The sequence below is a fragment of the Mchenga conophoros genome, linkage group LG23 (genome assembly GCF_057382185.1).
Source record: "Mchenga conophoros isolate Kocher_MC1m ecotype Shallow Benthic linkage group LG23, M_conophoros_male_GT1.1, whole genome shotgun sequence".
NCBI lineage: Eukaryota > Metazoa > Chordata > Actinopteri > Cichliformes > Cichlidae > Mchenga > Mchenga conophoros.
In genome coordinates this window covers 44,175,312-44,201,151 of record NC_140547.1, presented here as the reverse complement: position 1 = coordinate 44,201,151, position 25,840 = coordinate 44,175,312, and the positions used below count along the sequence as shown (strand labels likewise).

General features: G+C 42.5%; 1 protein-coding gene across 1 annotated transcript in view; it reads right to left on the bottom strand.

Annotated features, from left to right (window-relative positions):
- Positions 1–25,840, bottom strand: part of LOC146548073 (NACHT, LRR and PYD domains-containing protein 3-like) — a 432,988-nt gene that overhangs the window by 366,848 nt on the left and 40,300 nt on the right. Inside the window, exon 6 of the mRNA XM_085266169.1 lies at positions 17,521–17,697. Coding sequence (XP_085122295.1) covers positions 17,521–17,697 — 177 coding nt within the window. The remainder of the gene's footprint in view (positions 1–17,520; positions 17,698–25,840) is intronic.

The following is a 25,840-nucleotide window of genomic DNA, read 5'->3' as shown; positions in this document are numbered from 1 at the left end:
TTTTCTTCTTATTTTCACTTACAGCAGTTTAAATACTCTCACTGACTCATTTATCAGGTACATCTTTGAACCGAGTTGGACCACCTTCAGCCATCAAACATGTCTTCATTTTTTGTGGCACAACAAGGCGCTAAAAACATTCCTCAAAGATTCTCAAGACATATTGAAATTACATCATCACACAGTTGCTGCAGATTCGTCAGCTGCTCTTACTTGAAGCAAACTTTCTGTTCCACCACATCCCAAAGGTGCTCTGCTGGATTGAGATCTGGTGACTGCGCAGGCCGTACATGATTTGAGCGCCGTGACATGGTGTGGTATCCTGCTGGAAGCAGCCATCAGACGATGGGTATTTTTTGGGCATAAAGACATGAATGTGGTCAGCAACAACCTTCAGGCAGGCTGTGGTGTTTAAATGATGCTCAGTGGTCACTACAGGGTCCAAAGTTTGCAAAGAAAATCCTTCACAGAGCATTACACCACCAGCAGTCTGAACTGTTAGAAATCAACTCATCGGGCAAGGCATCGTTTTTTTAGTCTTCTGTTGTCCAGACTTGCAAACTGTAGCCTCAGCTTGCTGTTGTTAGAGGACAGCAGTGATATCCAGTGTGGTCCGCTCTGCCTCAAGGTTTGATGTGTAAACAGCATTTTTACCCAGAGAATCACAGCTCACTGGATATTTTCTATTTTTCAGACCATTGTTTGTGAACAGAGATGATTGTGTGTGAAAATCCCAGCAGATCAGCAGTTTGTGAAGCACTGGGACCAGTAACATGTGCCATGTTGCTCTGTTTGAGCATTGATCTGCTGACATTTTATTATTTTATTAACCTTTATTTAACCAGGAAGATGAAGCTGACATGTGATTGACAAATGAAATGAACACTGAAATATTTGTGTTACACCCTGAACAAGTATACCTCATAAAGTGGCCAGTGAATGTATATAAGCAGTTGGACCAATTTCAGTTCATAGTAATATTCAGAAAAGATGCAAAAGAAGAAGAAGAAGACAAAAGAAAAGAGCACAGTGACAATATTTAAAGCTCTGTGGTTATAAAACTGGGGTTTTATTACTTCACTCAGAGTTTCAGTAGACGTAAACTGTGTTTGATTTGTGTTTTGATTTCCAGGAAATGAAAGTAAATGATTTTACTGACAAATGCATCTTTTCAATGATTTAGACACAAACGAGGCCCACACTTCAGCAGACAAATCTTTTTCCGTTTATCTGCCCGGTGTTGTGATCATCTTTATAACTGGAGTTATCGTGGGATTTATCTACTGGAGGAAAAGTAATGGGTGAGACTATTTTTGCTGCAGTAATTCAAAGATGATATAGATGTAGAGAAAGTAAAAGGAAACATCACATTTCAATAAATGAGAATTCGGTGTATGTTAAACATCATGTCTAGAATGAACACTTTTTATCCTTCCAAAAATAATTATCATTATTAAGAGAGAAGATAATATAAATGTAGATGTTCTTACTTGATTTTTCTCTGTTTGAATGTGAATAGTGTTTCACTAATGCTGACATCCTTTCTTATCAACGTGGCTGCTTAAGGTCAGGAACATCTGGAGTGTCTGTACCTGAAAATCCCAACGGTTTGGTGAGCAATTTATTGCTACGATCTACAGCAGCTAGTTAAAAGTTTGCCAGTAAACATAAAACATGTACATTTATGTTTTAGGATGTTACTTATATAGATAATTACAGATTAGTGTTATAATACTATTAGTGCCAACTTCAGTGTCCTTTATTTTGTGAAGAAGCTCTTACAGAAATGAGCAGAAACATTAAATAATCCAGGCAACAGATGGAGAGATTTAAAGATCAATAGAGTGTGTGGGTAGACCGGGTTGAACTTGATTAATACCTAAAATATTTCACTTTTCTAAAGGATGACGATGAGCCAGATCAGCCCTATACAAACCTTCAGCAGCCATCGAGTGATTCCTACCAGACTATCATCTCAGTGAACCATCAACACGACAACAAGACACGCTCAGCAAGAAGCACAGGAACTGTGGGAGTGGATAATAAAGCTCTATGAAACATTTTAAAGTATATAAAACTTTAGGTGACATACTAATATAATAATATTCATATATTATAATAAACGTCCATCTTTTCACACTGGATATTTGTTTCCCAGTAATGGAGACCATTCAGTCATAATACTCCAACTCAGGCTCTCAGATTTAATACAATACAAACACAATAAACTGTGGCAAACATGACTCTTTGTATCAGACTAGTTTTGTTTTTGAACAAACATCTCATCATAATTTGAACACAATGTCCATCCAGATAAACAGAGAGATCAGTCTGGCTTAAACAATGTTGGTGGTTTACCTTCTACTGTCCTTCCACTTTTATGCACTTCTATTTTAGACATAGTAAAAGTTTCAGTGTAGACACAAGAGGTGAAATAAGGAGGGTGCAAGTCTTCCTGCTTTCACTATAGTCTACCTCACACTGTCAGCCACAGTTACTTCCTCACCAGCATGACTGCACGGAAACTCTGCTTTCTCCTGCTTCTGCTTGTGGTTTTTAGCAGTGAAGGTAAATATATATAATTAAAAAAGAAAAGCTGTAAAGCCAGGTGTTTAAGAAGAAAGCTTTAGTTAGGTTAGTGAAATAATATATGTGATTGATTTTCCCACAACAACAAATATATAGAAACTATAATCCCGATTTTGTTTCATTTTAACTGGAACAATTTATAGAGACTCTTGTGAAGACAATTGGAAAGAAACCCGATTCCACTCAAATATGCAGCAAAACAACTCTGAATATTACTGTGATGATACTGTGTGAGATCAGCACAGAGAGGAGCCGAGGAGAACAGTGTCGTCTGCTCTATCGTTACGACCGAGGCTTTATTCATGGCTGTGACTCCAGGTTCACACTGATCAAAGAAAATGAGACTGTGTTTCTCCACCTGCTCAACTTAACATCTGAAGACAGTGGGAACTACACCTGTGAGTGTGGATTTCGTGGTGGATTGTATGTTCTCCATCTCAGTGTGACTGTGAGAGGTAAAAACATTTTCTATTTATACCCACACCGCAGATTCAAGGTGGATGTTTGGAACTGCGTTAACACTTTCTTTTCTGTCATACATGGTTTGAGGTCGTCATTCCCGCCTGCAGCGGATTAATGAAAGGTTTCAGTCAGGAGATGAACATCTGGAATGTTTTTAAGCTCTTCTTCTGGCTAATTTGTTTAAAATTTCATTATAAAACTGCTCCAATCACAACTTTGGTGTTATTTCATCAGTGAAGTGTTTGAATGATGCAATTGTAACTCTAATGTAATGAAAAGATAAACATGTTTTCCACTTTAATATAACAGGTTAATGCAAATTTCGTGACTTTTCATGTTTTCAAAATGAAGTTTTTTTGTGTGTGTGTGGCAACATTCAACAGACGATGGAGATTCTTCTGGCATGAAGTTCATGGCTACAGTTCCCATCATTTCTGCTGCTGCTTCACTCATCAGTGTGGCTGTGATAACCTGTGGTTACAGCCTGAGGAGAAATCCTCGCAGGTGAAAACTTTTACTGACGCACTTAAACTCATGAAATGACCCTTTGAAATCACTTGAGCACATTACTGCATACAGCAGCCACTGTGGTGTTCAAAGTATCTCATAGGTTCTTTTAAAACACCACACATTAGTTGTAGACATAGCTAGTCTTGTTTTTGAGGTATTTTTCACCCCATGACCTCTGATGTTTTTATCCTAACAGAGAAAACAGATCAGGTCTAACTAACTTAACAGGATCTGAAACTCGCCAGATGTTTGTGAGTTTTCCATAGTTCTGTTTTACACTTAATTGTGCCGAGGCTGCAGTGCATTATGTCTGTGTTTTAAGCTGCACTTTAATTAAATGTAAATGACAGTGTAAATTGTTGTTTAGGACAAAGAGGACCGCTACATGAGCCTTCATCGGCAAAACATCGATGTCTACCAAACTATCTCCTCCGGTCGCCTTCATCATGATGCTGAGGCCGCTGCATGTCACAGTCATGTACAATAATAATCAGAGATGGAGCTTTTATCCTGACTACGTGATCTATAAAACTATGATGCTAGACATGCTATCTATAAAAGACACTGACATTTTAACTTGCCAGCATCATGTGTACTGTTAGTTTGTTTTGCACTGAAAAAAGAGAAAAATATTAACGTCCAGTAAAACTTGTAATGATGTTGTGAATGAATTGCCTTAATTCATGGCTTTTAACACCATTTAATTTCTGTTTTTTATCTGGTTTGAACGTTGAAAATCCTGCCACTTGGCTCTGTGGCCTCTGCCACCATTATGGTTTTTGCTATACTGGTCCACTTGATAGTCATATTTGATGATGATTTTACTTTATTTTGAGTCATTAGAATCAGAACGGGGGTCAGGAAAGAAGAAAAAAGATAAGCTGGGGAGAAAGTTAACAGAAGAAGAGGGAAAAATAGAGAAGAAGAGAAATAGATGGAGAGGAAGAGAGAAAAAATACTGAAAATCTATTTCATCATCTGCTGAAAAACACAAGGAAAAACCAACACAGTGGGGAACCCACAGCAACAACCAATAATATGCAGTAAGTAGGCTAGTAAGTAGTAGTAAATAATAGATATTAAATGTTACTGAGCAGTAAATGGGCCCAGAGGGCCGAGACCTGAGGGCACCCCACCCGCAGCACAGGCCCAACAGAGCCAGGGGGCCGGGCCCCACCGAGCAGCCGCCCAGAGTGAGCCACTAAACACAGAGAACCACTAATGCACTGTGGGTGGGGGCACCAGCTACTGGCAGGAAGTGTGGTGGGGGGAGATAATACGTGACTATTTTTATGTGGAGTGGAATTAAACTGCCATAGAATATGCTTGTGGTGGATTTGACTCAACACAAGCGTATTGTCAAAGTGTTCTTTGGCATGCATCGAGACAGTTTCTCAGATACTGAAGTGACTTGAGCAGAGCCAGTTAAAGCCTACTGTGCTTGAGTGGGCAGCTCAAGTTTCCACGTGGAAGGTTTAGTGAGACAAAGACAGGAAGTTAAAGCTGCTGACTAATAATCTGCAGGTTCCTGATTTGAGTCTCTGTTAAGAGGATGGTGTCTCTGAGATAATTGCTTTTGTGCATCGATAAATAAACAGGGAAATAAATGAATAGAAAAAAGCATCCGAGCGGATGTGCACCGATGGTGTGCCCACTGGTCTTAAAGTGCCTTTGCGCCCCTTACCATTTATGGAGGTCCCATTTGGGCACATTGGCATGGACCTATAGTGTACATGGATGTTGCTTTGTATTAGTTCTGGTATATTATACAACACAATAACATGATGCAGTGCTGCTGTGCACCATTTCTGCAAAGAGTGTGGTGCAAGCAAGGAAGATAAGATAACTCTTGCACAGTCATACCTAGTGCAATAATACAACAAAACTGGAAACTGTCCCACGATAACACAATCATTTAGATACAATATTGGACTTTGTTTACATGTAACTGCACAAATAGAATTTAGAAATGTAATTATTGACAAGAGTGAACAACCACTTATAATGTAATCTACAGCTGTGACCAAACAGCTAGATAGAGAATCAGAAGTGTTGTGTTTTCTACAAAGTTTGCTGTTTCAGTGAGAGTCATATGTCATATCATTTCAAACAGTGGCGATCCAGAAATGTTGTACAAACGAGTAAGACTAACTATAGACTTTAGCCAAAGTTGTTAAGTTAGCTAAAGAGTTGGGATTGTGTGTAAGGCATAAATAAACCTAAAATGCAATGTTTTTGGACGTTCTTTGGCACATTTCCCTACTGTAGGGGTCTCTGCAAGCATACGGGGCTCTGAGAGGGAACAAGATGACAACGAGGAATTCTACTGGAAACAGTCGATCATGTCTGTCAAAGCTGAATTCAGGGCAAACTAGGCTAAATTAGTGTTTTTAGCTAACAGCTACAGTAAGCATAAAAGTGACTGTTGGGCTATTATTTGTTAACAGGGGCGATTTAAGCCCATTTTTGGGGTGCTTTGGTTCATTTTTGGGGTGCTTTGGTTCATTTTTGGGGTGCTTCAGCACTTACTTACTTTTTTTTGACAATATTTCCTGTTTGTGTGACACACTACTAAAAATATAAAAGGCAGAACTTGGTTGAGAGGTAACATTTTAACAACAAAAGTATCCATAATATTTTTTAATATTTTGTAATAATTTATTTGTAATAATTTATTCTGTTTCAGGAGTGTTTTTATGCATCTGTATTATATTATACAAACACATTAAAAGTGAATCTCTGTCCAAAATATGCACTCAGTTTACTTCTTACTCACTATGAGCATCATTCATTATTCTCCTCCAGTAATTAAGGTTAGGATATGTATTTTTTTTATTCCAATCCATTCTTCTTTGGCAGCATTTAAATAACCTTGATCAGAATTGATGGTTTTGTTACAGACTTTTCAAAAAAGTGTTTTGCTTTTCTTTCACAAATGTGGGATTAAATTGTTAAAAAGTACAAAACAGTGATGTCATGTTTTGTGACGAGGACCCAGGCACAGAGAGACTTGATGAATTTAAGAATCTTTTGATTTAATAAAGAAATCTGCAGACTTGCACAGAGATGGTAAAATTATGACTGATAAAGGAGACGAAGACAACAGACGATGAGGACAGGGAGGATGCAGGGACCGACAGAGACGGGGAAGAAGTCTCATTGTGACGAGTAAAGTGTATCTTGGCTGGCTGGGCAGCTCTCTGGGTGCTCAGCCCCCCGAAGCTCTGATCCTAGAATCCTCCCTGAATTGTGTTAATACAGTATGTCAACATGAAAGCATAACTGTACAGGGTGGGCCAGTTATATGGATACACCGTAATAACATAGGAATGGTTGGTGATGTTAAAGTCCTGTTTGTGGCACATTAGTATATGTGAGGGGGCAAACTCCTCAAGTTCGGTGGTGACCATGGTGACCATTTAGAAGTCGGCCATCTGATACCAAATGATACCAAACAAGGCAAAGTAAATAATTTTTAAAGGTAAATGTAGAGGAAACATCAAAAGTTGTCACGGCTGGGGCAGCAGTCGTGTGGTGGAGTGAATGAGGACCAAGATGCAGACGGCGGTGGAGATGCGAGTGGAGATTTATTTACAGTGAAAATAACAAAGGTGAGGGAAGAAGCGAACATCAACCTAAACTGGGAAGAACTAACAGACAAAGCAGAAAACATGAGGGCAGCAGGGAAACACAGAGATGACACGAAGAAGGCAGAGAGACGTGGAGAAACACCAATGGACACGGAGACTTTTCACCTGTTCCTTTTGTTTGAAGTGGCCGAACTTGGCCACAGTAGGACGTGGTCTCCTGGTCGCAGCCCGCATGGGGCCGATGCGATGCACTCTATCAAAGGCCATGTTCTTCACCGTGTCCTCCAGCAGCTTCAGGTGGGTTTTGATGAAGGTTTTGCACTCTGAGCCTTCTTCATCACAAGATCCTGGAAGCACTGATCAATGTAATCTTGGAGAGCCTCTAAACTCTCCCCGTTGTTCTCCAGGGTGTTGGAGATGATTTAGACAAATATTGTTAGTTTGAAGACTATTGATAAGTGTATTTGGTAATACTGAAGCTTAAAGGAATTTGTTCAATTCTAAACTACCATTCGCTTTAATTTTACGCCAAAATCTCCGGCGTCTGACGTCAGTTACAACATGAGTCGCTTACCTCTGTCACTCTGAAGTCACATTGAGTTTTCCTCACTGACTGTTTTAGACAGGATTGTGGGAGCAACACAAAAAGCAGCTTCAGCTGGAAACACACAGTTTAGTGGCTTTGCTGCTCGCTTTAAGTCACAATAAACAGGAAACTCATTGTGTCTCATGTCAGAATCACTCATATACAGGACAGGAAGAGGCGGAGCTTATTTCCTGCAGGGAGCGGTTAGCAGTCTGTGTCTTTCTCATTTCTGACTCCTAAAGAGCTGAAAAACACAGGCTGTTATTGGCTGGCTGACACTGGGATTAATGTCCTTGAAGCCAGCAGTCTTTAATGTCCAGGTTCAGAACGGGCAGGTGAAAAACAGTCCTTTATGTCCTCTGATGTTCAATAAACTGTCCTGATTACTGAGGGAGCAGAGAAAGTGTCTCCATCACTCACCACAGCTGGATGCTCTGAAATCCTGGAATCCAGCTGTGGAGAGGAGCGCCGGCGGCGTGGACGCAGTTTAGTAATCAGGGAACGGGAGACAGGAGGGAAACACAGCTGGGACCAATTACACACACGAGACAGGAAACAGTAACACAGGACTGTCAAAGTAAAACAGGAAATATAACACAGAGTCCAAAGTAAGGAGACGTGGGACACAGTGAAGACACAGAAACAGAAACCAGAACTATAATCACAAAACAAACTCAGAAACATAAAGAGTGAATCAGCTGATTCAGTGTTTGTGACAAAAACATGGATCCTGGTTAATAACTTTTATTTGTTTGTTTCTGTATTATTTTGTGTATCGTTCTTATGAGCTGTTGTTTTTTCAGTGAAATATTATTTCATTGTTTTAAGCTTTTTGTTGACTTTGAAGTGCTTAAGTTGATATTTTTGAACATTTAATTTGTTCGATTATTGTCGAGTCGATAAAACTGTCAAACGCACAGCTGCTTCCAGCACGGCCGGAGGAGAGGTGGCCGAGCAGACGCACAACACACACAGCTCACAGGTTTGCATTTCTAGATATTGCAGATGTTGCAGAAATTGAGAGTAAAGAACTCAGAGATCCAGCGCTGTCTCCTGCCCCTTATTTATACACCACAACACAACGACAGGCGTAACTCACACAAACGGGTAACATGAGGCTCAGATGCTTTGGACGTGTTCACATATACTGGACACAGAATGATGAAGATGGAGCTGCAGGAAGGAGGAAAAGAGGAAAAACACAGAAAAGATTCACAGATGTGGTGAAAAAGGACACGACAGCTTCTGTTTGTTAGTTTGGTTTTTCTTTATTTGGTAAAGATTCAGAAATAAAGAGAAGATCACATGTTTGAATATTATATTAACGTTCTGTAATTACAACAAGTTGTAAAATCTTTCCAGAGTGAGACAGAGACTGTGCAGAGACTGTAGAAGGACAGAGCAGCAGCAGAGCAGTCCAGATACACTGATGATCCTCTGTCAGATCCAGAGGGACACACAGGGCTGATGCTGGACTCTACATTGTGTCTGACAGTGGAGCTGTTCTCAGAGCAGTTCACTCTGCAGCACTGACAGTCATCTGCACTTCATTCCTCTGTCAGTCACTGCTGGATGAAGCTCTCCTCTCCACCTCCCAGTAACATGGCCCAGTCAGAGCGTCTCTACACACAAGCTGCTGCTGCTTCAACCTCTCTGGATCATCAGGACACAGCTGCTCCTCTCTCAGCACACACACCGTCCTGTTTAATGCCACGACATCCACCTGCAGAGAGAAGGAGGAAGAGCAGAGGAGATAAACGAGTGTTTCCAGAGACTCTTCATCAGCTGTCAGTCAGTGATGCAGCACATCCAGTATAAAGAGCAGCAGGGACGTCAGTGCTGGGACTGTACTAGGACTCATTGTTGCTTCACTTTTTCTAATCTTTGGATTTTTATTGAAGTTGCTGAAAATGTTTTTCCCTCCTAGTTTGAGTTTGGACTTTAATTCATTAGAAGAACCTTGGTGTGTCCACTCTGAGCTCTGTAGGAACCCCAACAACAAGCCCAACAATCCAGATGGACGGTTCCAGCTGTTAACTGGAGGAATTCCATCCAAACATCTGCTCTCACTAAATTCTTCCTCACCTACAGACTGTGTTCTTCACTGCTTTAAACTTGGAAATCAATGCAGTCATTGGTCTGCGTGCTGCTTTGTTCAGAGAGCTGATTGGCTGTTGACAGTGTTTGATCAGAGCGTGTCAGCTGTTACTATGGTGACCATAAAGGTGAGAAACAGGAAGTGTTTGTGTCCAATCCTGAAGCCTGTCACCGTTCTCCTCTCACAGCTTCACTGAGAAGCTGCAGCTTTACAGGAAACACTGGATCTTTGTTTCATACTGACTGTGTTTAGTACAATACTGCTGACAGCACCACCCACTCACTCCATCACTCTACTGACCTCAGAGTCTCCAGTCTGTAGTCTGGACTCTGCTGAAGATCAGACAGCTGCTTCACATCTGGATCCTTCACGTTGTAGTTGTACAGGTACAGCTCTCTCAGATGGGAGGGGTTGGACTTCAGTGCTGCTGCCAGATAATCACAGCTGATCTTTGACAAACCACAGTAACTCAATCTGTATAAAGAATGAAAGATGTAAGTTTATTAGACAAAGTGCTTGAAATCATTCAGTGTTTCATCATCTGTTCAGAGCTGAAGAAGGTTCAGAATGTAGAAGTTTAGAAAATGGAAACTCCAAACAGCTGAAGCCAACAGGAAGCAGCTTCAAACAGGAAACTGTGCAGAGTTTCAGACTATATGTCCTGATGCAGCCAGTTGGATTTTGGAGATTTGAATCTCTGTTCTGTGACTAAGTCCTTGAATCATTTCTTCCAGTTGGTCCAACAAGACAGACTAAGTATTGGACATGTGTTGTGGCTCCATCAGGGGAGCTTCTAAATGTGATGTGATGGCCCCTCTGGGTCTGTCAGGTCACAGCACTGAAGAGAGCTCAAACTGGGCACACAGTTGTTCCAGTCTGGACCAAAGACTCTATACTGGGACTGAGGGACTGCTTTGACTGCACCCACTGGGACTTTTTAAAGGCTCATGTTCTCACTTAGATCATCGATTTCTACTGACATTTCTTTCTGGGAAAAATGGGGATTACTTTGGAAACAGGAAGTATTTTCCCCAATAAGCAGCCCTGGATTAGTAAATCACTCCAACATGTTCTCAGGCAGAAGAAGCTGTCTTGTTATGAGGGAGAGAAGAAAAAGATTGAGGCACAGAAACCTGTTGAAAGAGAGATAAAGCAGCTAAAATCAGGTGTAAAAGTAAAGCAGAGGATGAGCTGAATAAAGGACACTCAAGGCTGGCTTGGAAAGGAATGAAGTCCATGGTGGGGATGCAGAACAAGGAGCAAAGATGAATGTGATGCTGAATCAGCAGAAGACTTGGACTCATTTGATTCCAGCTTTGATATCATTGATTTCAATGAAGAGCTTTGTGATTGTAGCAAAGGGCTGGTAGCTCTGAGAGTCCCACTGATGAGGTGTTTGTGTGGAAATCTCTTAGTGGGACCAAAGAGAGAAAAAGCCCTGGTCCTGATGCTGTGGGAGGGAAATGATTGAAGTGTGCTGTGAGGAACTGACTGGGAGATTTTCACACATTTTCCAGTCCTCCTTGGAACAACAGGAAGTTCCCAGCATATGGAAACAAAGGTTAAGTGTCCTATGACACTCAGTGATGATGGTGCTGTGGCCCCACCACCTCCACCTCTTTGTAAAGGAACTAACTGTAATCTGAAGCTTCAAATGGAACTAAGACTTCCTCCACTAGGTGGCAGTGTCTGATGAGAAAGTGTTAGTGGAGCTGGCCTGGAGTCAGAAACAGGAAGATGCAGGATTTGGGCTGAAATGGGCAAAAGTGGTTAGCACTAGTGCCTTAGAGCAAGAAGGTTGTAGGTTGAAGCTTGTTGGTCAGCTGGGCCTTTCTGTGGAGGTTGGATGTTCTCCCACAGTCCAATGAAATGCTGCTTAGGTTCATTGGTGCTTCTACATTGGCTGTAGGTGTGGATGTGAGGGAGTGCTTCTCTGTCGCTCTCTGTTGGCCCTGTGATGGACTGCTCACCTGTGCAGGTGGACCACGCCTCTTGCCCTATGACAGCTAGGGCACAGGCTGCAGCCCTGTGAGCCTAAGCTGAATAAACAGTTAGCAAAAATGATCCATAGATGGCCTGAAATCCCCCAGTTAGCAGTTTGGTAGATAGCTATGACATGCTAATCCCATCCAGCAGCTGTATTCTACCTGTAAGCTGATCCCTGCTGAGCCAAAGCACTTTTTCATATACAAATTACAACCTTTAATAGAAACCTATTGGTCAGCATCTTATTAGCCTGCTGTTAGCTTCATTCCACAGAAAACTGAGAGAAACTAACAGAGTTGATAAAGAATAAAGAGAAATGTGCTGATTTAAAGCCTTTGAAGTGCTTCAGATGATCTCTGTCCACTTCTGTCCACTCATTCATTCATGTAAGCTTTCTAATGCAGCTTTGATCTTCACAGTCTGCTTGATGAAACTCATTCTAACCCTGAATGTCAGAGTGTTCCTCCTTCTCTTTCCCATCATTCATGCTGGCAGTGGAGGAGATTTGGATGTTGGACTGTGTTTTGGATGATGTGTGTATGTTTGTGTTGGACTGCTGTCTGTAAAGCAAACGCACATTTTGCTTTGGATTTCAGTGTCAGACAGACTTTAAGGTGCAATGAAGAGTTTGAGAGTTTCACAGTGAATTTTCCAGTGGAGGATTTTTCTTCTTCTTTGAAGGTTTGAAATGTGAACATTGTTCTGCTGCAGTCAATGGACTAAACCAGAGAAGAAGAAAACAGACTTTACCATGAAGATCCTCAGTGTGGATCAGTATAATATCAGCCTGATGTCTGCAGTTTAGTGTCAGCACAACTTTCACATCATATTCATCTCAGCACAACTAAAACATGCTGACTGACCTCAGAGTTTCAAGTTTACATCCTGGACTCTCCAGGAAACCACACAGATGCTTCACTCCTGGATCCTGCAGCTTGTTGTTGAAGCTCAGGTCCAGCTGTCTCAGATGGGAGGGGTTGGACTTCAGTGCTGCTGCCAGATAATCACAGCTGATCTTTGACAAACCACAGAGACTCAATCTGTATAAAGAATGAAAGATGTAAGTTTATTAGACAAAGAGCTTGAAATCATTCAGTGTTTCATCATCTGTTCAGAGCTGAAGAAGGTTCAGAATGTAGAAGTTTAGAAAATGGAAACTCCAAACAGCTGAAGCCAACAGGAAGCAGCTTCAAACAGGAAACTGTGCAGAGTTTCAGACTATATGTCCTGATGCAGCCAGTTGGATTTTGGAGATTTGAATCTCTGTTCTGTGACTAAGTCCTTGAATCATTTCTTCCAGTTGGTCCAACAAGACAGACTAAGTATTGGACATGTGTTGTGGCTCCATCAGGGGAGCTTCTAAATGTGATGTGATGGCCTCTCTGGGTCTGTCAGGTCACAGCATTGAAGAGAGCTCAAACTGGGCACACAGCTGTTCCAGTCTGGACCAAAGACTCTATACTGGGACTGAGGGACTGCTTTGACTGCACCCACTGGGACTTTTTAAAGGCTCATGTTCTCACTTAGATCATCGATTTCTACTGACATTTCTTTCTGGGAAAAATGGGGATTACTTTGGAAACAGGAAGTATTTTCCCCAATAAGCAGCCCTGGATTAGTAAATCACTCCAACATGTTCTCAGGCAGAAGAAGCTGTCTTGTTATGAGGGAGAGAAGAAAAAGATTGAGGCACAGAAACCTGTTGAAAGAGAGATAAAGCAGCTAAAATCAGGTGTAAAAGTAAAGCAGAGGATGAGCTGAATAAAGGACACTCAAGGCTGGCTTGGAAAGGAATGAAGTCCATGGTGGGGATGCAGAACAAGGAGCAAAGATGAATGTGATGCTGAATCAGCAGAAGACTTGGACTCATTTGATTCCAGCTTTGATATCATTGATTTCAATGAAGAGCTTTGTGATTGTAGCAAAGGGCTGGTAGCTCTGAGAGTCCCACTGATGAGGTGTTTGTGTGGAAATCTCTTAGTGGGACCAAAGAGAGAAAAAGCCCTGGTCCTGATGCTGTGGGAGGGAAATGATTGAAGTGTGCTGTGAGGAACTGACTGGGAGATTTTCACACATTTTCCAGTCCTCCTTGGAACAACAGGAAGTTCCCAGCATATGGAAACAAAGGTTAAGTGTCCTATGGCACTCAGTGATGATGGTGCTGTGGCCCCACCACCTCCACCTCTTTGTAAAGGAACTAACTGTAATCTGAAGCTTCAAATGGAACTAAGACTTCCTCCACTAGGTGGCAGTGTCTGATGAGAAAGTGTTAGTGGAGCTGGCCTGGAGTCAGAAACAGGAAGATGCAGGATTTGGGCTGAAATGGGCAAAAGTGGTTAGCACTAGTGCCTTAGAGCAAGAAGGTTGTAGGTTGAAGCTTGTTGGTCAGCTGGGCCTTTCTGTGGAGGTTGGATGTTCTCCCACAGTCCAATGAAATGCTGCTTAGGTTCATTGGTGCTTCTACATTGGCTGTAGGTGTGGATGTGAGGGAGTGCTTCTCTGTCGCTCTCTGTTGGCCCTGTGATGGACTGCTCACCTGTGCAGGTGGACCACGCCTCTTGCCCTATGACAGCTAGGGCACAGGCTGCAGCCCTGTGAGCCTAAGCTGAATAAACAGTTAGCAAAAATGATCCATAGATGGCCTGAAATCCCCCAGTTAGCAGTTTGGTAGATAGCTATGACATGCTAATCCCATCCAGCAGCTGTATTCTACCTGTAAGCTGATCCCTGCTGAGCCAAAGCACTTTTTCATATACAAATTACAACCTTTAATAGAAACCTATTGGTCAGCATCTTATTAGCCTGCTGTTAGCTTCATTCCACAGAAAACTGAGAGAAACTAACAGAGTTGATAAAGAATAAAGAGAAATGTGCTGATTTAAAGCCTTTGAAGTGCTTCAGATGATCTCTGTCCACTTCTGTCCACTCATTCATTCATGTAAGCTTTCTAATGCAGCTTTGATCTTCACAGTCTGCTTGATGAAACTCATTCTAACCCTGAATGTCAGAGTGTTCCTCCTTCTCTTTCCCATCATTCATGCTGGCAGTGGAGGAGATTTGGATGTTGGACTGTGTTTTGGATGATGTGTGTATGTTTGTGTTGGACTGCTGTCTGTAAAGCAAACGCACATTTTGCTTTGGATTTCAGTGTCACACAGACTTTAAGGTGCAATGAAGAGTTTGAGAGTTTCACAGTGAATTTTCCAGTGGAGGATTTTTCTTCTTCTTTGAAGGTTTGAAATGTGAACATTGTTCTGCTGCAGTCAATGGACTAAACCAGAGAAGAAGAAAACAGACTTTACCATGAAGATCCTCAGTGTGGATCAGTATAATATCAGCCTGATGTCTGCAGTTTAGTGTCAGCACAACTTTCACATCATATTCATCTCAGCACAACTAAAACATGCTGACTGACCCCAGAGTTTCAAGTTTACATCCTGGACTCTCCAGGAAACCACACAGATGCTTCACTCCTGGATCCTGCAGCTTGTAGTTGGAGCTCAGCTCCAGCTCTCTCAGATGGGAGGGGTTGGACTTCAGTGCTGCTGCCAGATAATCACAGCTGATCTCTGACAAATCACAGCTCCTCAATCTGTATAAAGAATGAAAGATGTAAGTTTATTAGACAAAGTGCTTGAAATCATTCAGTGTTTCATCATCTGTTCAGAGCTGAAGAAGGTTCAGAATGTAGAAGTTTAGAAAATGGAAACTCCAAACAGCTGAAGCCAACAGGAAGCAGCTTCAAACAAACACAACAAGAGAAAAAACTCTGAATGTTTCACATTAAAGTCGTACATTTCTCATAAAAACAGGACAAAGACTTGAAAAAGTCGTGTTTTTCCTTCCAGGAACCACATGGCTTCACTTTTAAAGGTAAAGTGTGACAGAAATGGACATATTTGAAGTCCAACACCTTTTTCCAGTCACATTATTAAAGCAGACAAACTACAAGCTCATTTTCATTCCAACAAGTCATCTTCTGACCTGGACTAACAACACTGGTCTCTATGTGCAGCTGGCTGTGAGACCAGTGCTCAGGGAGCGTCTACAAAGTGCAACACTGAAAGAACATCACACACTCATTTGCTTCCAGCACTTTCACACAAACATCTACTGTCATTATTGTCACCAAACTCTGTGGATCCTTTATTGCAAATTCAAATGGGATCAAATGGTCAGACAAAAGAGGGTTATGAGGAAATATGATGAAATGTTGTGTATTAGCAGCAACTTATTGAATCATTTTCCTCAGAAACCAAACAAAATGATTGACAAACATGTTTTTACAAACTCAGTGTTGGACTTGGATCAGCAGGATAAGCTGATGTTTAAAGGCATTTGAGTCTCGCTGTATGAGAGTCCAGTTATTACTCAATATTTATGGATGATGTTCTTTCAGTGTTGCACTTTGTCGACGCTCCCTGAGCCTCACAGCCAGCTGCACATGGACCAGCTGACATTACCCAGCATTAGAGGCGGCTGTAAAAAATTCATGTTCCCATTTAAATGGTTTTAATTTGAATAAAACGATGTTGATTCATTCAATCCTGAATCGATGTTTAATATAAATGTATTTTGCCAGAATCTCAGGTTAAAGCTCACAAACTATTTCAACAAGCAGCAAACAGATAAAACAGTAAATGAGAGCAGCTAAACACACAAAGATGGAAACACAGAGCGTGGATCGTTCACTCGACGGCACGTACACGGACACGCCGTCGGGGCTGAAAGTGGACAGCTCACAGATCCTGAAGCTGCAGGTTTCATCTGTCTCCAACCAAAACTGAGTGAAGCAGCAGCAAAAGAAGATCCAAACTCTGCTTCACGTTTGATCAATATGCTCATGAATTCTCTCTGACTTTGGCTGTTCCTGCCTGCACAGCTCTCTCTCTCTCAGTGTACTCCAAGAACAGCTTCAAACATCTGTTTCTGCATCATTCACTGTTTATTAGCCACCAGTCTGCTGTTGTGTTCAGTGCTGTCGGCCTCTGACAGTAAAGCCTCATTTCTGCTGTTCCATGGAAACTTTTTAAAATGATGACAGATTACAAACTCTCAGCTGTGTCTGTAATCAAACCTCTGTAACTTTGCTTCACTTCAGCAGCATCAGCTCATGTTCACATGTTGCTTCATGGTTTGCTTCAGTTTTTGATCGACTGCAGAATATTTTGAAGGTTATCTGCTATAAAAAGCCAGAAGAGGAAAATCTGCTTCATGTGTTTCTGTTTGATCCTCAGTGACTTTGACACAAAGGCCTCTGCTGTGATGATCACACCTCTGATCAAGTCTCACAGTGTCACAACTGATAAATGATCAGAGTTAGAATATTTCTGACTGTCTGCTGTGTGCCATGACCTTTGACCTGCTAAAGACAGTCAGCTGTGGATTATTCATTGTTGTGTCTGATACTTAGAACTGTGAGGAAGAAGCTACACAGTTAATCAGGGTCCCCTCTCTCTGAATCAGGAAAGGTGGGCAGGCCGCGTGTGGGCCGCGGGCCATACGTTGAGTATCACTGTTTGAAATGTGAACATTGTTCTGCTGCAGTCAATGGACTAAACCAGAGAAGAAGAAAACAGACTTTACCATGAAGATCCTCAGTGTGGATCAGTATAATATCAGCCTGATGTCTGCAGTTTAGTGTCAGCACAACTTTCACATCATATTCATCTCAGCACAACTAAAACATGCTGACTGACCTCAGAGTTTCAAGTTTACATCCTGGACTCTCCAGGAAACCACACAGATGCTTCACTCCTGGATCCTGCAGCTTGTCGTTGTTTCTCAGGTCCAGCTGTCTCAGATGGGAGGGGTTGGACTTCAGTGCTGCTGCCAGATAATCACAGCTGATCTCTGACAAACCACAGAGAGTCAATCTGTATAAAGAATGAAAGATGTAAGTTTATTAGACAAAGTGCTTGAAATCATTCAGTGTTTCATCATCTGTTCAGAGCTGAAGAAGGTTCAGAATGTAGAAGTTTAGAAAATGGAAACTCCAAACAGCTGAAGCCAACAGGAAGCAGCTTCAAACAAACACAACAAGAGAAAAAACTCTGAATGTTTCACATTAAAGTCGTACATTTCTCATAAAAACAGGACAAAGACTTGAAAAAGTCGTGTTTTTCCTTCCAGGAACCACATGGCTTCACTTTTAAAGGTGAAGTGTGACAGAAATGGACATATTTGAAGTCCAACACCTTTTTCCAGTCACATTATTAAAGCAGACAAACTACAAGCTCATTTTCATTCCAACAAGTCATCTTCTGACCTGAACTAACAACACTGGTCTCTATGTGCAGCTGGCTGTGAGACCAGTGCTCAGGGAGCGTCTACAAAGTGCAACACTGAAAGAACATCACACACTCATTTGCTTCCAGCACTTTCACACAAACATCTACTGTCATTATTGTCACCAAACTCTGTGGATCCTTTATTGCAAATTCAAATGGGATCAAATGGTCAGACAAAAGAGGGTTATGAGGAAATATGATGAAATGTTGTGTATTAGCAGCAAGTTATTGAATCATTTTCCTCAGAAACCAAACAAACTGATTGACAAACATGTTTTTACAAACTCAGTGTTGGACTTGGATCAGCAGGATAAGCTGATGTTTAAAGGCATTTGAGTCTCGCTGTATGAGAGTCCAGTTCTTACTCAATATTTATGGATGATGTTCTTTCAGTGTTGCACTTTGTTTGGCACAAAATGAAATTATTTGGCCTCTCAGATGCTTTTAGAGATTCCCAAATGACTGATGATGACATCTCTGGGGTCTGATTGATAGAAAAAAAATGTCTTTGAGACCTTTTGTAACTGACAAACTCTTCATCTGCTAACAACACTGAGTTGAATCTCCATGGCTGATAGTTGGAGCAGGCATCAGGAATACACATTGAAAAAGCAAGAGGAGAAATCACCAGAGTCTTATAATCACATTCTGTAACTAAAGGGAGACGTTTTTCTATACAAATATATGTTTTATGGACATTAGAAAAAAAAGAGTATTGATGTGAAGCAGGATTATGAAATCTCCATACATCAGCCAGCCCATAATTATCAAGAAAGCTCTGAATGACGCATGCTGACTTTGGACTAAGTGTACTTTTGTGTGAACTGTGGTCCATAGCAGATAATGAGCAGTTTAGGTCTCCCTCAAAGATGATATTGTGTGATGACATATTGGGGAGCCGCGCAAAGACATTAGTAAAAAATCTGTGATCGTCCCAATTAGAGGCGTAGATATTTGCTAAGATCAAAGGAAAACCATAAACTATATTTTCTGCACTTAAAATCCTGTAATTTTCTCATAAATCGACAGTGCGGCTTATGGATGAATTCTGGTTGTGCTTACTGACCTCGAACCGATTTTATGTGCTACACGGCGCTCAGAAACCTTTCAAAAGATGTTTTGGTACGACTTTGCTCAGCTACGAGGCCGCACCGCTTGATGGATTGTTGGAGCATTACAGCTACGAGGAGCCTCGCGGAGTGATACGTACTCTGCTTCAACGTAATATTACTGTATTGAGTGTGTATAAGGACCATAAATGGCACCTGTAAGAGACACGGTTACAAAGAGGGTTTCAAACTCCAGGCTGTCAGTCACGCAGTAGAACCTGGGAACAGAGCAGCTGCTTGTTATTATGCTCAGCGTCTGTTTACATTTTGACTGCATGATTGTGAGCTGTTTGTTATGCACAAACACAACATTGTTTTCTTTTATTTATGGAGCATTATTATTTAATAAATGCTGATCATTTATTTCTGAGTAATTGTTTCATGTACATCTACGCTGTATGTTAATAAATGTGCCTGTGTGAGATTTGGGACACAGCTTTGACTAAGAACTCTCTTTTTGTTCGTACTTTCTGGCTTTAAAAATATCGAGATATATATCGTATATCGCCATCCAGCTAAAGAATATCGAGATATGAACTTTGGGTCATATCGCCCAGTCGTAATATTGCAATAGGTTGTCCGTTAAACTCAAGCGGGGCTTGGGCCCTGGCACGGCGTAGCCACACAATCCTGGTAGTAGTGACGCTCGGCAATGACGGCGTGCGGGTTACCAGCTGGCTTTCTCAGGATAGGGCTCCTGTGTGAGCGGTCGACAATAACGTCTTTATCCATACCCAGCACTTCACGTCGTAGCACGGATACGGCCGTGGAGGAGCTCGAGTCCAGGCCCTCTGGGATCCCTATGATGTGGATGTTAGCTCTCCGCTTCCTGCCTTCATCACATTTATCCTTCAGGTCAGACAGCTCCTCCTTCATACTCTCTACTGTAGACTGCAGGGTGGTCACCTCATCGCTCCACATTGACAGCCCATCCTCAGCTTCTTTCACTGTAACCTTTACTCCATCAACTTCGCCGCACGTCGCCGCCATGCTGTTAGCGATCTCATTTCTCAGTCCTTGCACGTCAGCCCTTATATTGTCAAAATCTTCTTTCAATGCATTTCTGAGTTCTTCTTTTAACAGCGTACTAATGTCCTCTTTAATGGATTGAAGAAGCTCCAGTTTTAGAGCAGTAGGATCCACATCACGCGCGTCTGTTGAGTCTGCTCTTCAGCGGCCGTAGAGCTGGACGCTGCCCTTTGGCCATCATCGATACTCTCGCCCGAGATCGCACCGGGGCTAAAATATTCACCTGCTCAGCTGTTTTTGATCAGTTTGAGCCTGTGTGGTTTGATCAGGTGGAGGAACGATGTGATGCTATAAAGACATCATCTTGTCCAAATGAAGTTGTTCCAACACGTGTTTAAAAAGATTTTAAAGGTTGTTGGTTCCGACATCTTAGCGATTTTTAACAGCAGTCTTAGTTCAGGTGTTGTACAGCCTGTTTTAAACATGCTGTTGTACAGCCTGTACTAAAAACCTGATCTGGATCCTCTGTCTGCTCAAACTTCAGGCCTATTTCAAAGCTTCCCTTCCTGTCGAAGATTTTGTAAAAGATTATATTTGTTCAGCTGCAATCTGTTGTAAAGGTTTCAGTCTGGTTTTAAAGCTCTTCACAGCACTGAAACTGCACTTTGGAAAGTTCTTAATGATCTTTTATCAGCCACTGATCAGGAGACTCAGCTGTGCTTTTGGATCTGACCGGTGCCTTGACCACAGCATTTTGATCTCACCATTGGAGCATGGCGGCATCAAGGGCGCTCTATTAGACTGGTTCAGCTCTTTTATTAAATCGCATCCAGATTCAACGACCTCCACCACACCTCTCACCCCCCTTTCCTCCTCCCTGAAACTCAGAATACACACTCAGGATGTGAGCCAACAGAAGCCCAGGAAAGCCCCCGGACCAGATGGCATCTCACCCTCCTGCCTCAAAACCTGTGCTGAACAGCTGGCTCCCATCTTTACTCGCATCTTCAACAGATCCCTGGAGCTGTGTGAAGTTCCCTCCTGCTTCAAATGCTCCACCATCATCCCTGTTCCCAAGAAACCCACCATCACAGGACTGAATGACTACAGACCTGTCGCCTTGACGTCTGTGGTCATGAAATCCTTCGAACGACTGGTGTTAGCCCATCTGAAAGACATTACAGGCCACCAGCTGGACCCTCTGCAGTTTGCCTACCGGGCAAACAGGTCGGTGGATGATGCAGTGAACATGGGGCTGCATTACATCCTGTAACACCTTGACCGCCCGGGAACTTATGCCAGGGTCCTGTTTATGGACTTTAGTTCGGCTTTTAACACCATTGTGCCTGAACTTCTTTCCTCCAAACTCTCCCAGCTCAGCGTGTCACCAGCTACCTGTCAGTGGATCACCAGCTTCCTGACAGACAGAAAGCAACAAGTGAGGCTGGGGGAGATCACCTCTGAAACCCGGTCCCTCAGTATTGGTGCCCCTCAAGGATGTGTCCTCTCACCACTACGGTTCTCCCTCTACACTAACGACTGCACCTCCAAGAACTCGGCTGTCAAACTCCTAAAGTTTGCAGATGACACCACTGTCATTGGCCTCATTCAAGATGGTGATGAGTCTGCATACCGGCAAGAAGTTGAGCGGCTGGTACTCTGGTGCAGTCAGCACAATCTGGAGCTGAACACACTTAAGACTGTAGAGATGACAGTGGACTTCAGGAGACATCCCTCTACTCTGCTCCCTCTCACCATATCAGACAGCCCTGTGTCAACTGTGAAGACCTTCAAGTTCCTGGGTACAACCATCTCCCAGGACCTGAAGTGGGAGACCAACATCAACGCCATCCTCAAAAAGACCCAGCAGACGATGTACTTCCTGAGACAACTGGGGAAGTACAGTCTTCCACAGGAGCTGCTGATCCAGTTCTACACTGGTCATTGAGTCTGTCCTGTGCTCCTCCATCACAGTCTGGTATGGAGCAGCCACTAAACAGGACAGGAGCAGACTGCAGCGGACTGTACGGGCAGCAGAAAGGATCATCGGCACGTCCCTGCCCTCCATCCAGGATCTGTACCTCTCAAGAACCAGGAAACGGGCAGGGAAAATCATCACAGACCCCTCACACCCTGCACACAGACTTTTTGATCTGCTGCCCTCTGGCAGACGGTACAGAAGCCTGCAGACCAGGACCACCCGACACAGGAACAGTTTCTTTCCCCTCGCCATCTCCCTTCTTAACAGTTGACCTGTCACACTGCTCCCACTGCCAGACTGCAGCTGCACCTTATGTACATTTTGTAGTATTCATTCCACCTCATTCATTTCTGTATTTTATGTATATACGTTTAGATTCGTTATTTACAGTTGGTTTACACAGCTTTGTGTATGTATGTGTAATGTGTATATATAGACGTGTGTGTGTGTGTGTGTGTGTGTGTGTGTGTGTGTGTGTGTGTGTGTGTGTGTGTGTGTGTGTGTGTGTGTGATTTACATTGCTGTGCTTGAGAGCCACCATCTACCGGAACCAAATTCCCTGTATGTGTCTGCACATATACTTGGCCAATAAACACGATTCTGATTCTGATTATTACATTTGGGGCTTATATTTGACGGCAATGTGACCTTTGAAAAACAGCTCAGCTCAGTTGTACAGCGGTCTTTCTTCAAACTGAGGCTTTTATCTAAGGTGAGATCATTTATATCTTTTAAAAACCTTGAACGGGCGATCCACGTTTTCATGACGTCCCAGCTGGATTATTGTAACTCCTTATATGTTGGAGTTAGTGGGACCTGCCTGGCAAGACTGCAGCTGGTCCAGAAAGCTGCAGCTCGTCTTCTGACACAAGCTCAAAGACATTTATCGTCCCAACAACCACATATACGCTGGTCCCTCGCTGTAACACAGTTCACCTTTGGCGGCCTCGCTGTTTCGCTGATCTTTTTTGTGCAATTTTGCATGCTTTTATTTTTTACAGCGCATTGTGTTCTGCGTCCTGATTGGCTGTAGACCATTGTCAGCCAATCTCGTGCCGTGTCTCCTGTACAGTACAGAATGTGTTCAAATTTACAGCAGTGTGACTCTGCAGTGCTGCACTGTATGTTTGTACGTTTTGTCCCAACAAACAACAATGATGACGAGACGTTTTGCACCTGTGGTAGCAGCCAAAGGCAGAGGAAGATGCTGACCATCATAGTTTCAACAAGGAGGCAAAAAGGTTGTAACTGTCCACAACAAGAACATCGTAAGGATGGAGTCAGCTTTGGCTTTGTGGCTCAGTGACCGCAGGAAAAAGAACATCGTGCTGGACACCAACATTATCTGCAGAAAAACTCAAAAGCTTTATGAAACTTTACCTGACAGCGAGGAGCCCAGGCCATGGACGAGTGCTCCTCACACAGAACCAAGCTCATTTAATGCCAGCAAAGGCTGATTTGACACGTTTCAGAAACACTTTGCTTTCACTCTTTAATAATGAACTTATTTTTCTATGAAGGTTTGAACTTTGTTTAAACAAGAGAGAAAAGTGTGAAAATGTTCATGCCTGTCTGAGAAAAGTGTATAAAGTGTGCAGTGAGGGTTTAACTGCCTTAAAACTTCTATAATACTTGTAAAACATAAAGCTGCTACTTCATTCTGAGACTTATTTTTAGAACGTAACTCGATAAACGAGCGACCGCAGTACTGTATTGTGTTTATTTTGAAAAGTCTCAACAGGATCTTCAGATTTATTTTGAAAGCTTTATCTGGAAAACACAAACACATAAGCAGGAAACAAAGAGCGTGATATGAAACGATAGACGTTTTCATATGGTCATCATATATACATCGTTCTATCGAACAGCCCCAGCTCCTGCTGTCAGTCTCTGTAAATCTGCTCTGAAAACACATTTGTATTCACTGGCTTTTAATACAGCATGAGAGTTATTTGATATTTGATGTGTGATATTAATATTAGGAGTTATTTTAATCGTTATCTTGGATTCTTGTACAGCACTGTGGTCAACGCTGCTGCTGTAATTAATGTGCTATAAACACATAAACAATCTGCAGTTAAACATCCAAAACTAAAGATGTGATCGCTGCCTTTAGAAAATGTGCTGATGCACAAGATATCAGCTCCATTAAGGTGGAATGTGGCCGTGTTAGAAACATGTTGGAAGAAGTTTGAAGCTGAAACTGTGAAGCTGAGAGTGAAAGAGCTCCAGCGTCTGTCACAGGAAACTTTCTTATTTCCACACTGATGAAAGCATCAAGCTTTGATTTCCTGCTGCTTTTATTGAGTCACACTGTGAAACTGAGCCACAGCTGAACCAGCATCCCTGTACAGCAGACACTTACAGCGCTTGGCTGCTTCCATTGGACCCTCTGCACAGAGCTTCAGTTTCCTCTTCTGGTCCCAAAGTGCAGAACAACAAGGTTTCAAACAGCTTCGTTCCAGCAGCATCAGCCACAGACATGCAGAGAGAATCCTTTGGTTGTGTTGTGTGTTTGCATATCTGCTGTCTGTGTTGCTTTGTGAGGATGGATCATCTCCTGCAGCTCCAGATAAACAAGCTGGACCTGAACCTGGTAGCTTCACTTAGAAGACACTTGTGACGGGAACGTGTGAGAAGTTTTGTGCAGACAAGTTTGGATTTAGAGTGTGGGACGAGCTCTCCACAGTCTTTGTGGAGATCCACATTCTGCATACTGCCTGTGAGAAGCTGCAGACATTTGTGCTCCAAATCCACTGAGCAGCTGCTCGTGGTGGTATTAGCTTCATGTGTGCATGTTAGCATGAAGCCTCGGTCACACTCTGCTGTGGACACGGTCACGGACAGCTGGACGCCTGATGGACGAGTCGTCCTTCCTGTTAAACTTCTTTGAGCATGAGAATAGCATAAGAAGCTCAGTGGACACTGTTCAGTGTTTTAACTCTCGCTTTCTGATGGGTTTAGATTTTATTATTGTCATTTGTATTAGGAAATATTTAACCATATATTCTTAGAGGTGTATAATCAATTGTGTAGTGATAGGATGTGTGATCTTTAGCAGGCTGCAGGGGCTTGGTGTGTATTCCACACTAGAATGCACACCCACATCCTGGGAGCACGAGAGAGGTCGTACCTTCTCTTATTGTTTTATGGCAGGATTAACGTAGCTACGTCTGTTCTAGTCTAAGTGCTTTTTGTTTAGATGAACTGCTGGACTTCCTCACCATGTTATCTAGGGTGAACCATCTAGGGTGAAGGGGGGTCTACCCTCTTCCTGACCAAGGATGTTATATGACCCTTTGATCAGCAGTACCACACACACACACACACACACACACACACACACACACACACACACACACACACACACACACACACACACAGTATTCTTTGTTCACATGTATACCTATGTGAGATGCTATATGTTAATGACCCTATGCATATTCATGTAACCACAATAAAAGGAGTGCTATGGGGAGCCTGGCTGAGAGTCTGATGGTGGTCAAGTGGTGGAACAACGCTTGGCTCCAGCCAGGTCTCCCTCATGCATGAGTAAACCAGAGAACTTTGGTGCCTTGTGTCTTGCTTTTTGCTGCGTAGCAGATTGTCCTTAACGTTCCAGTGGATAGGTTCAAACTACAAACCTATCATTAATTGGTCCTTCGAGAGC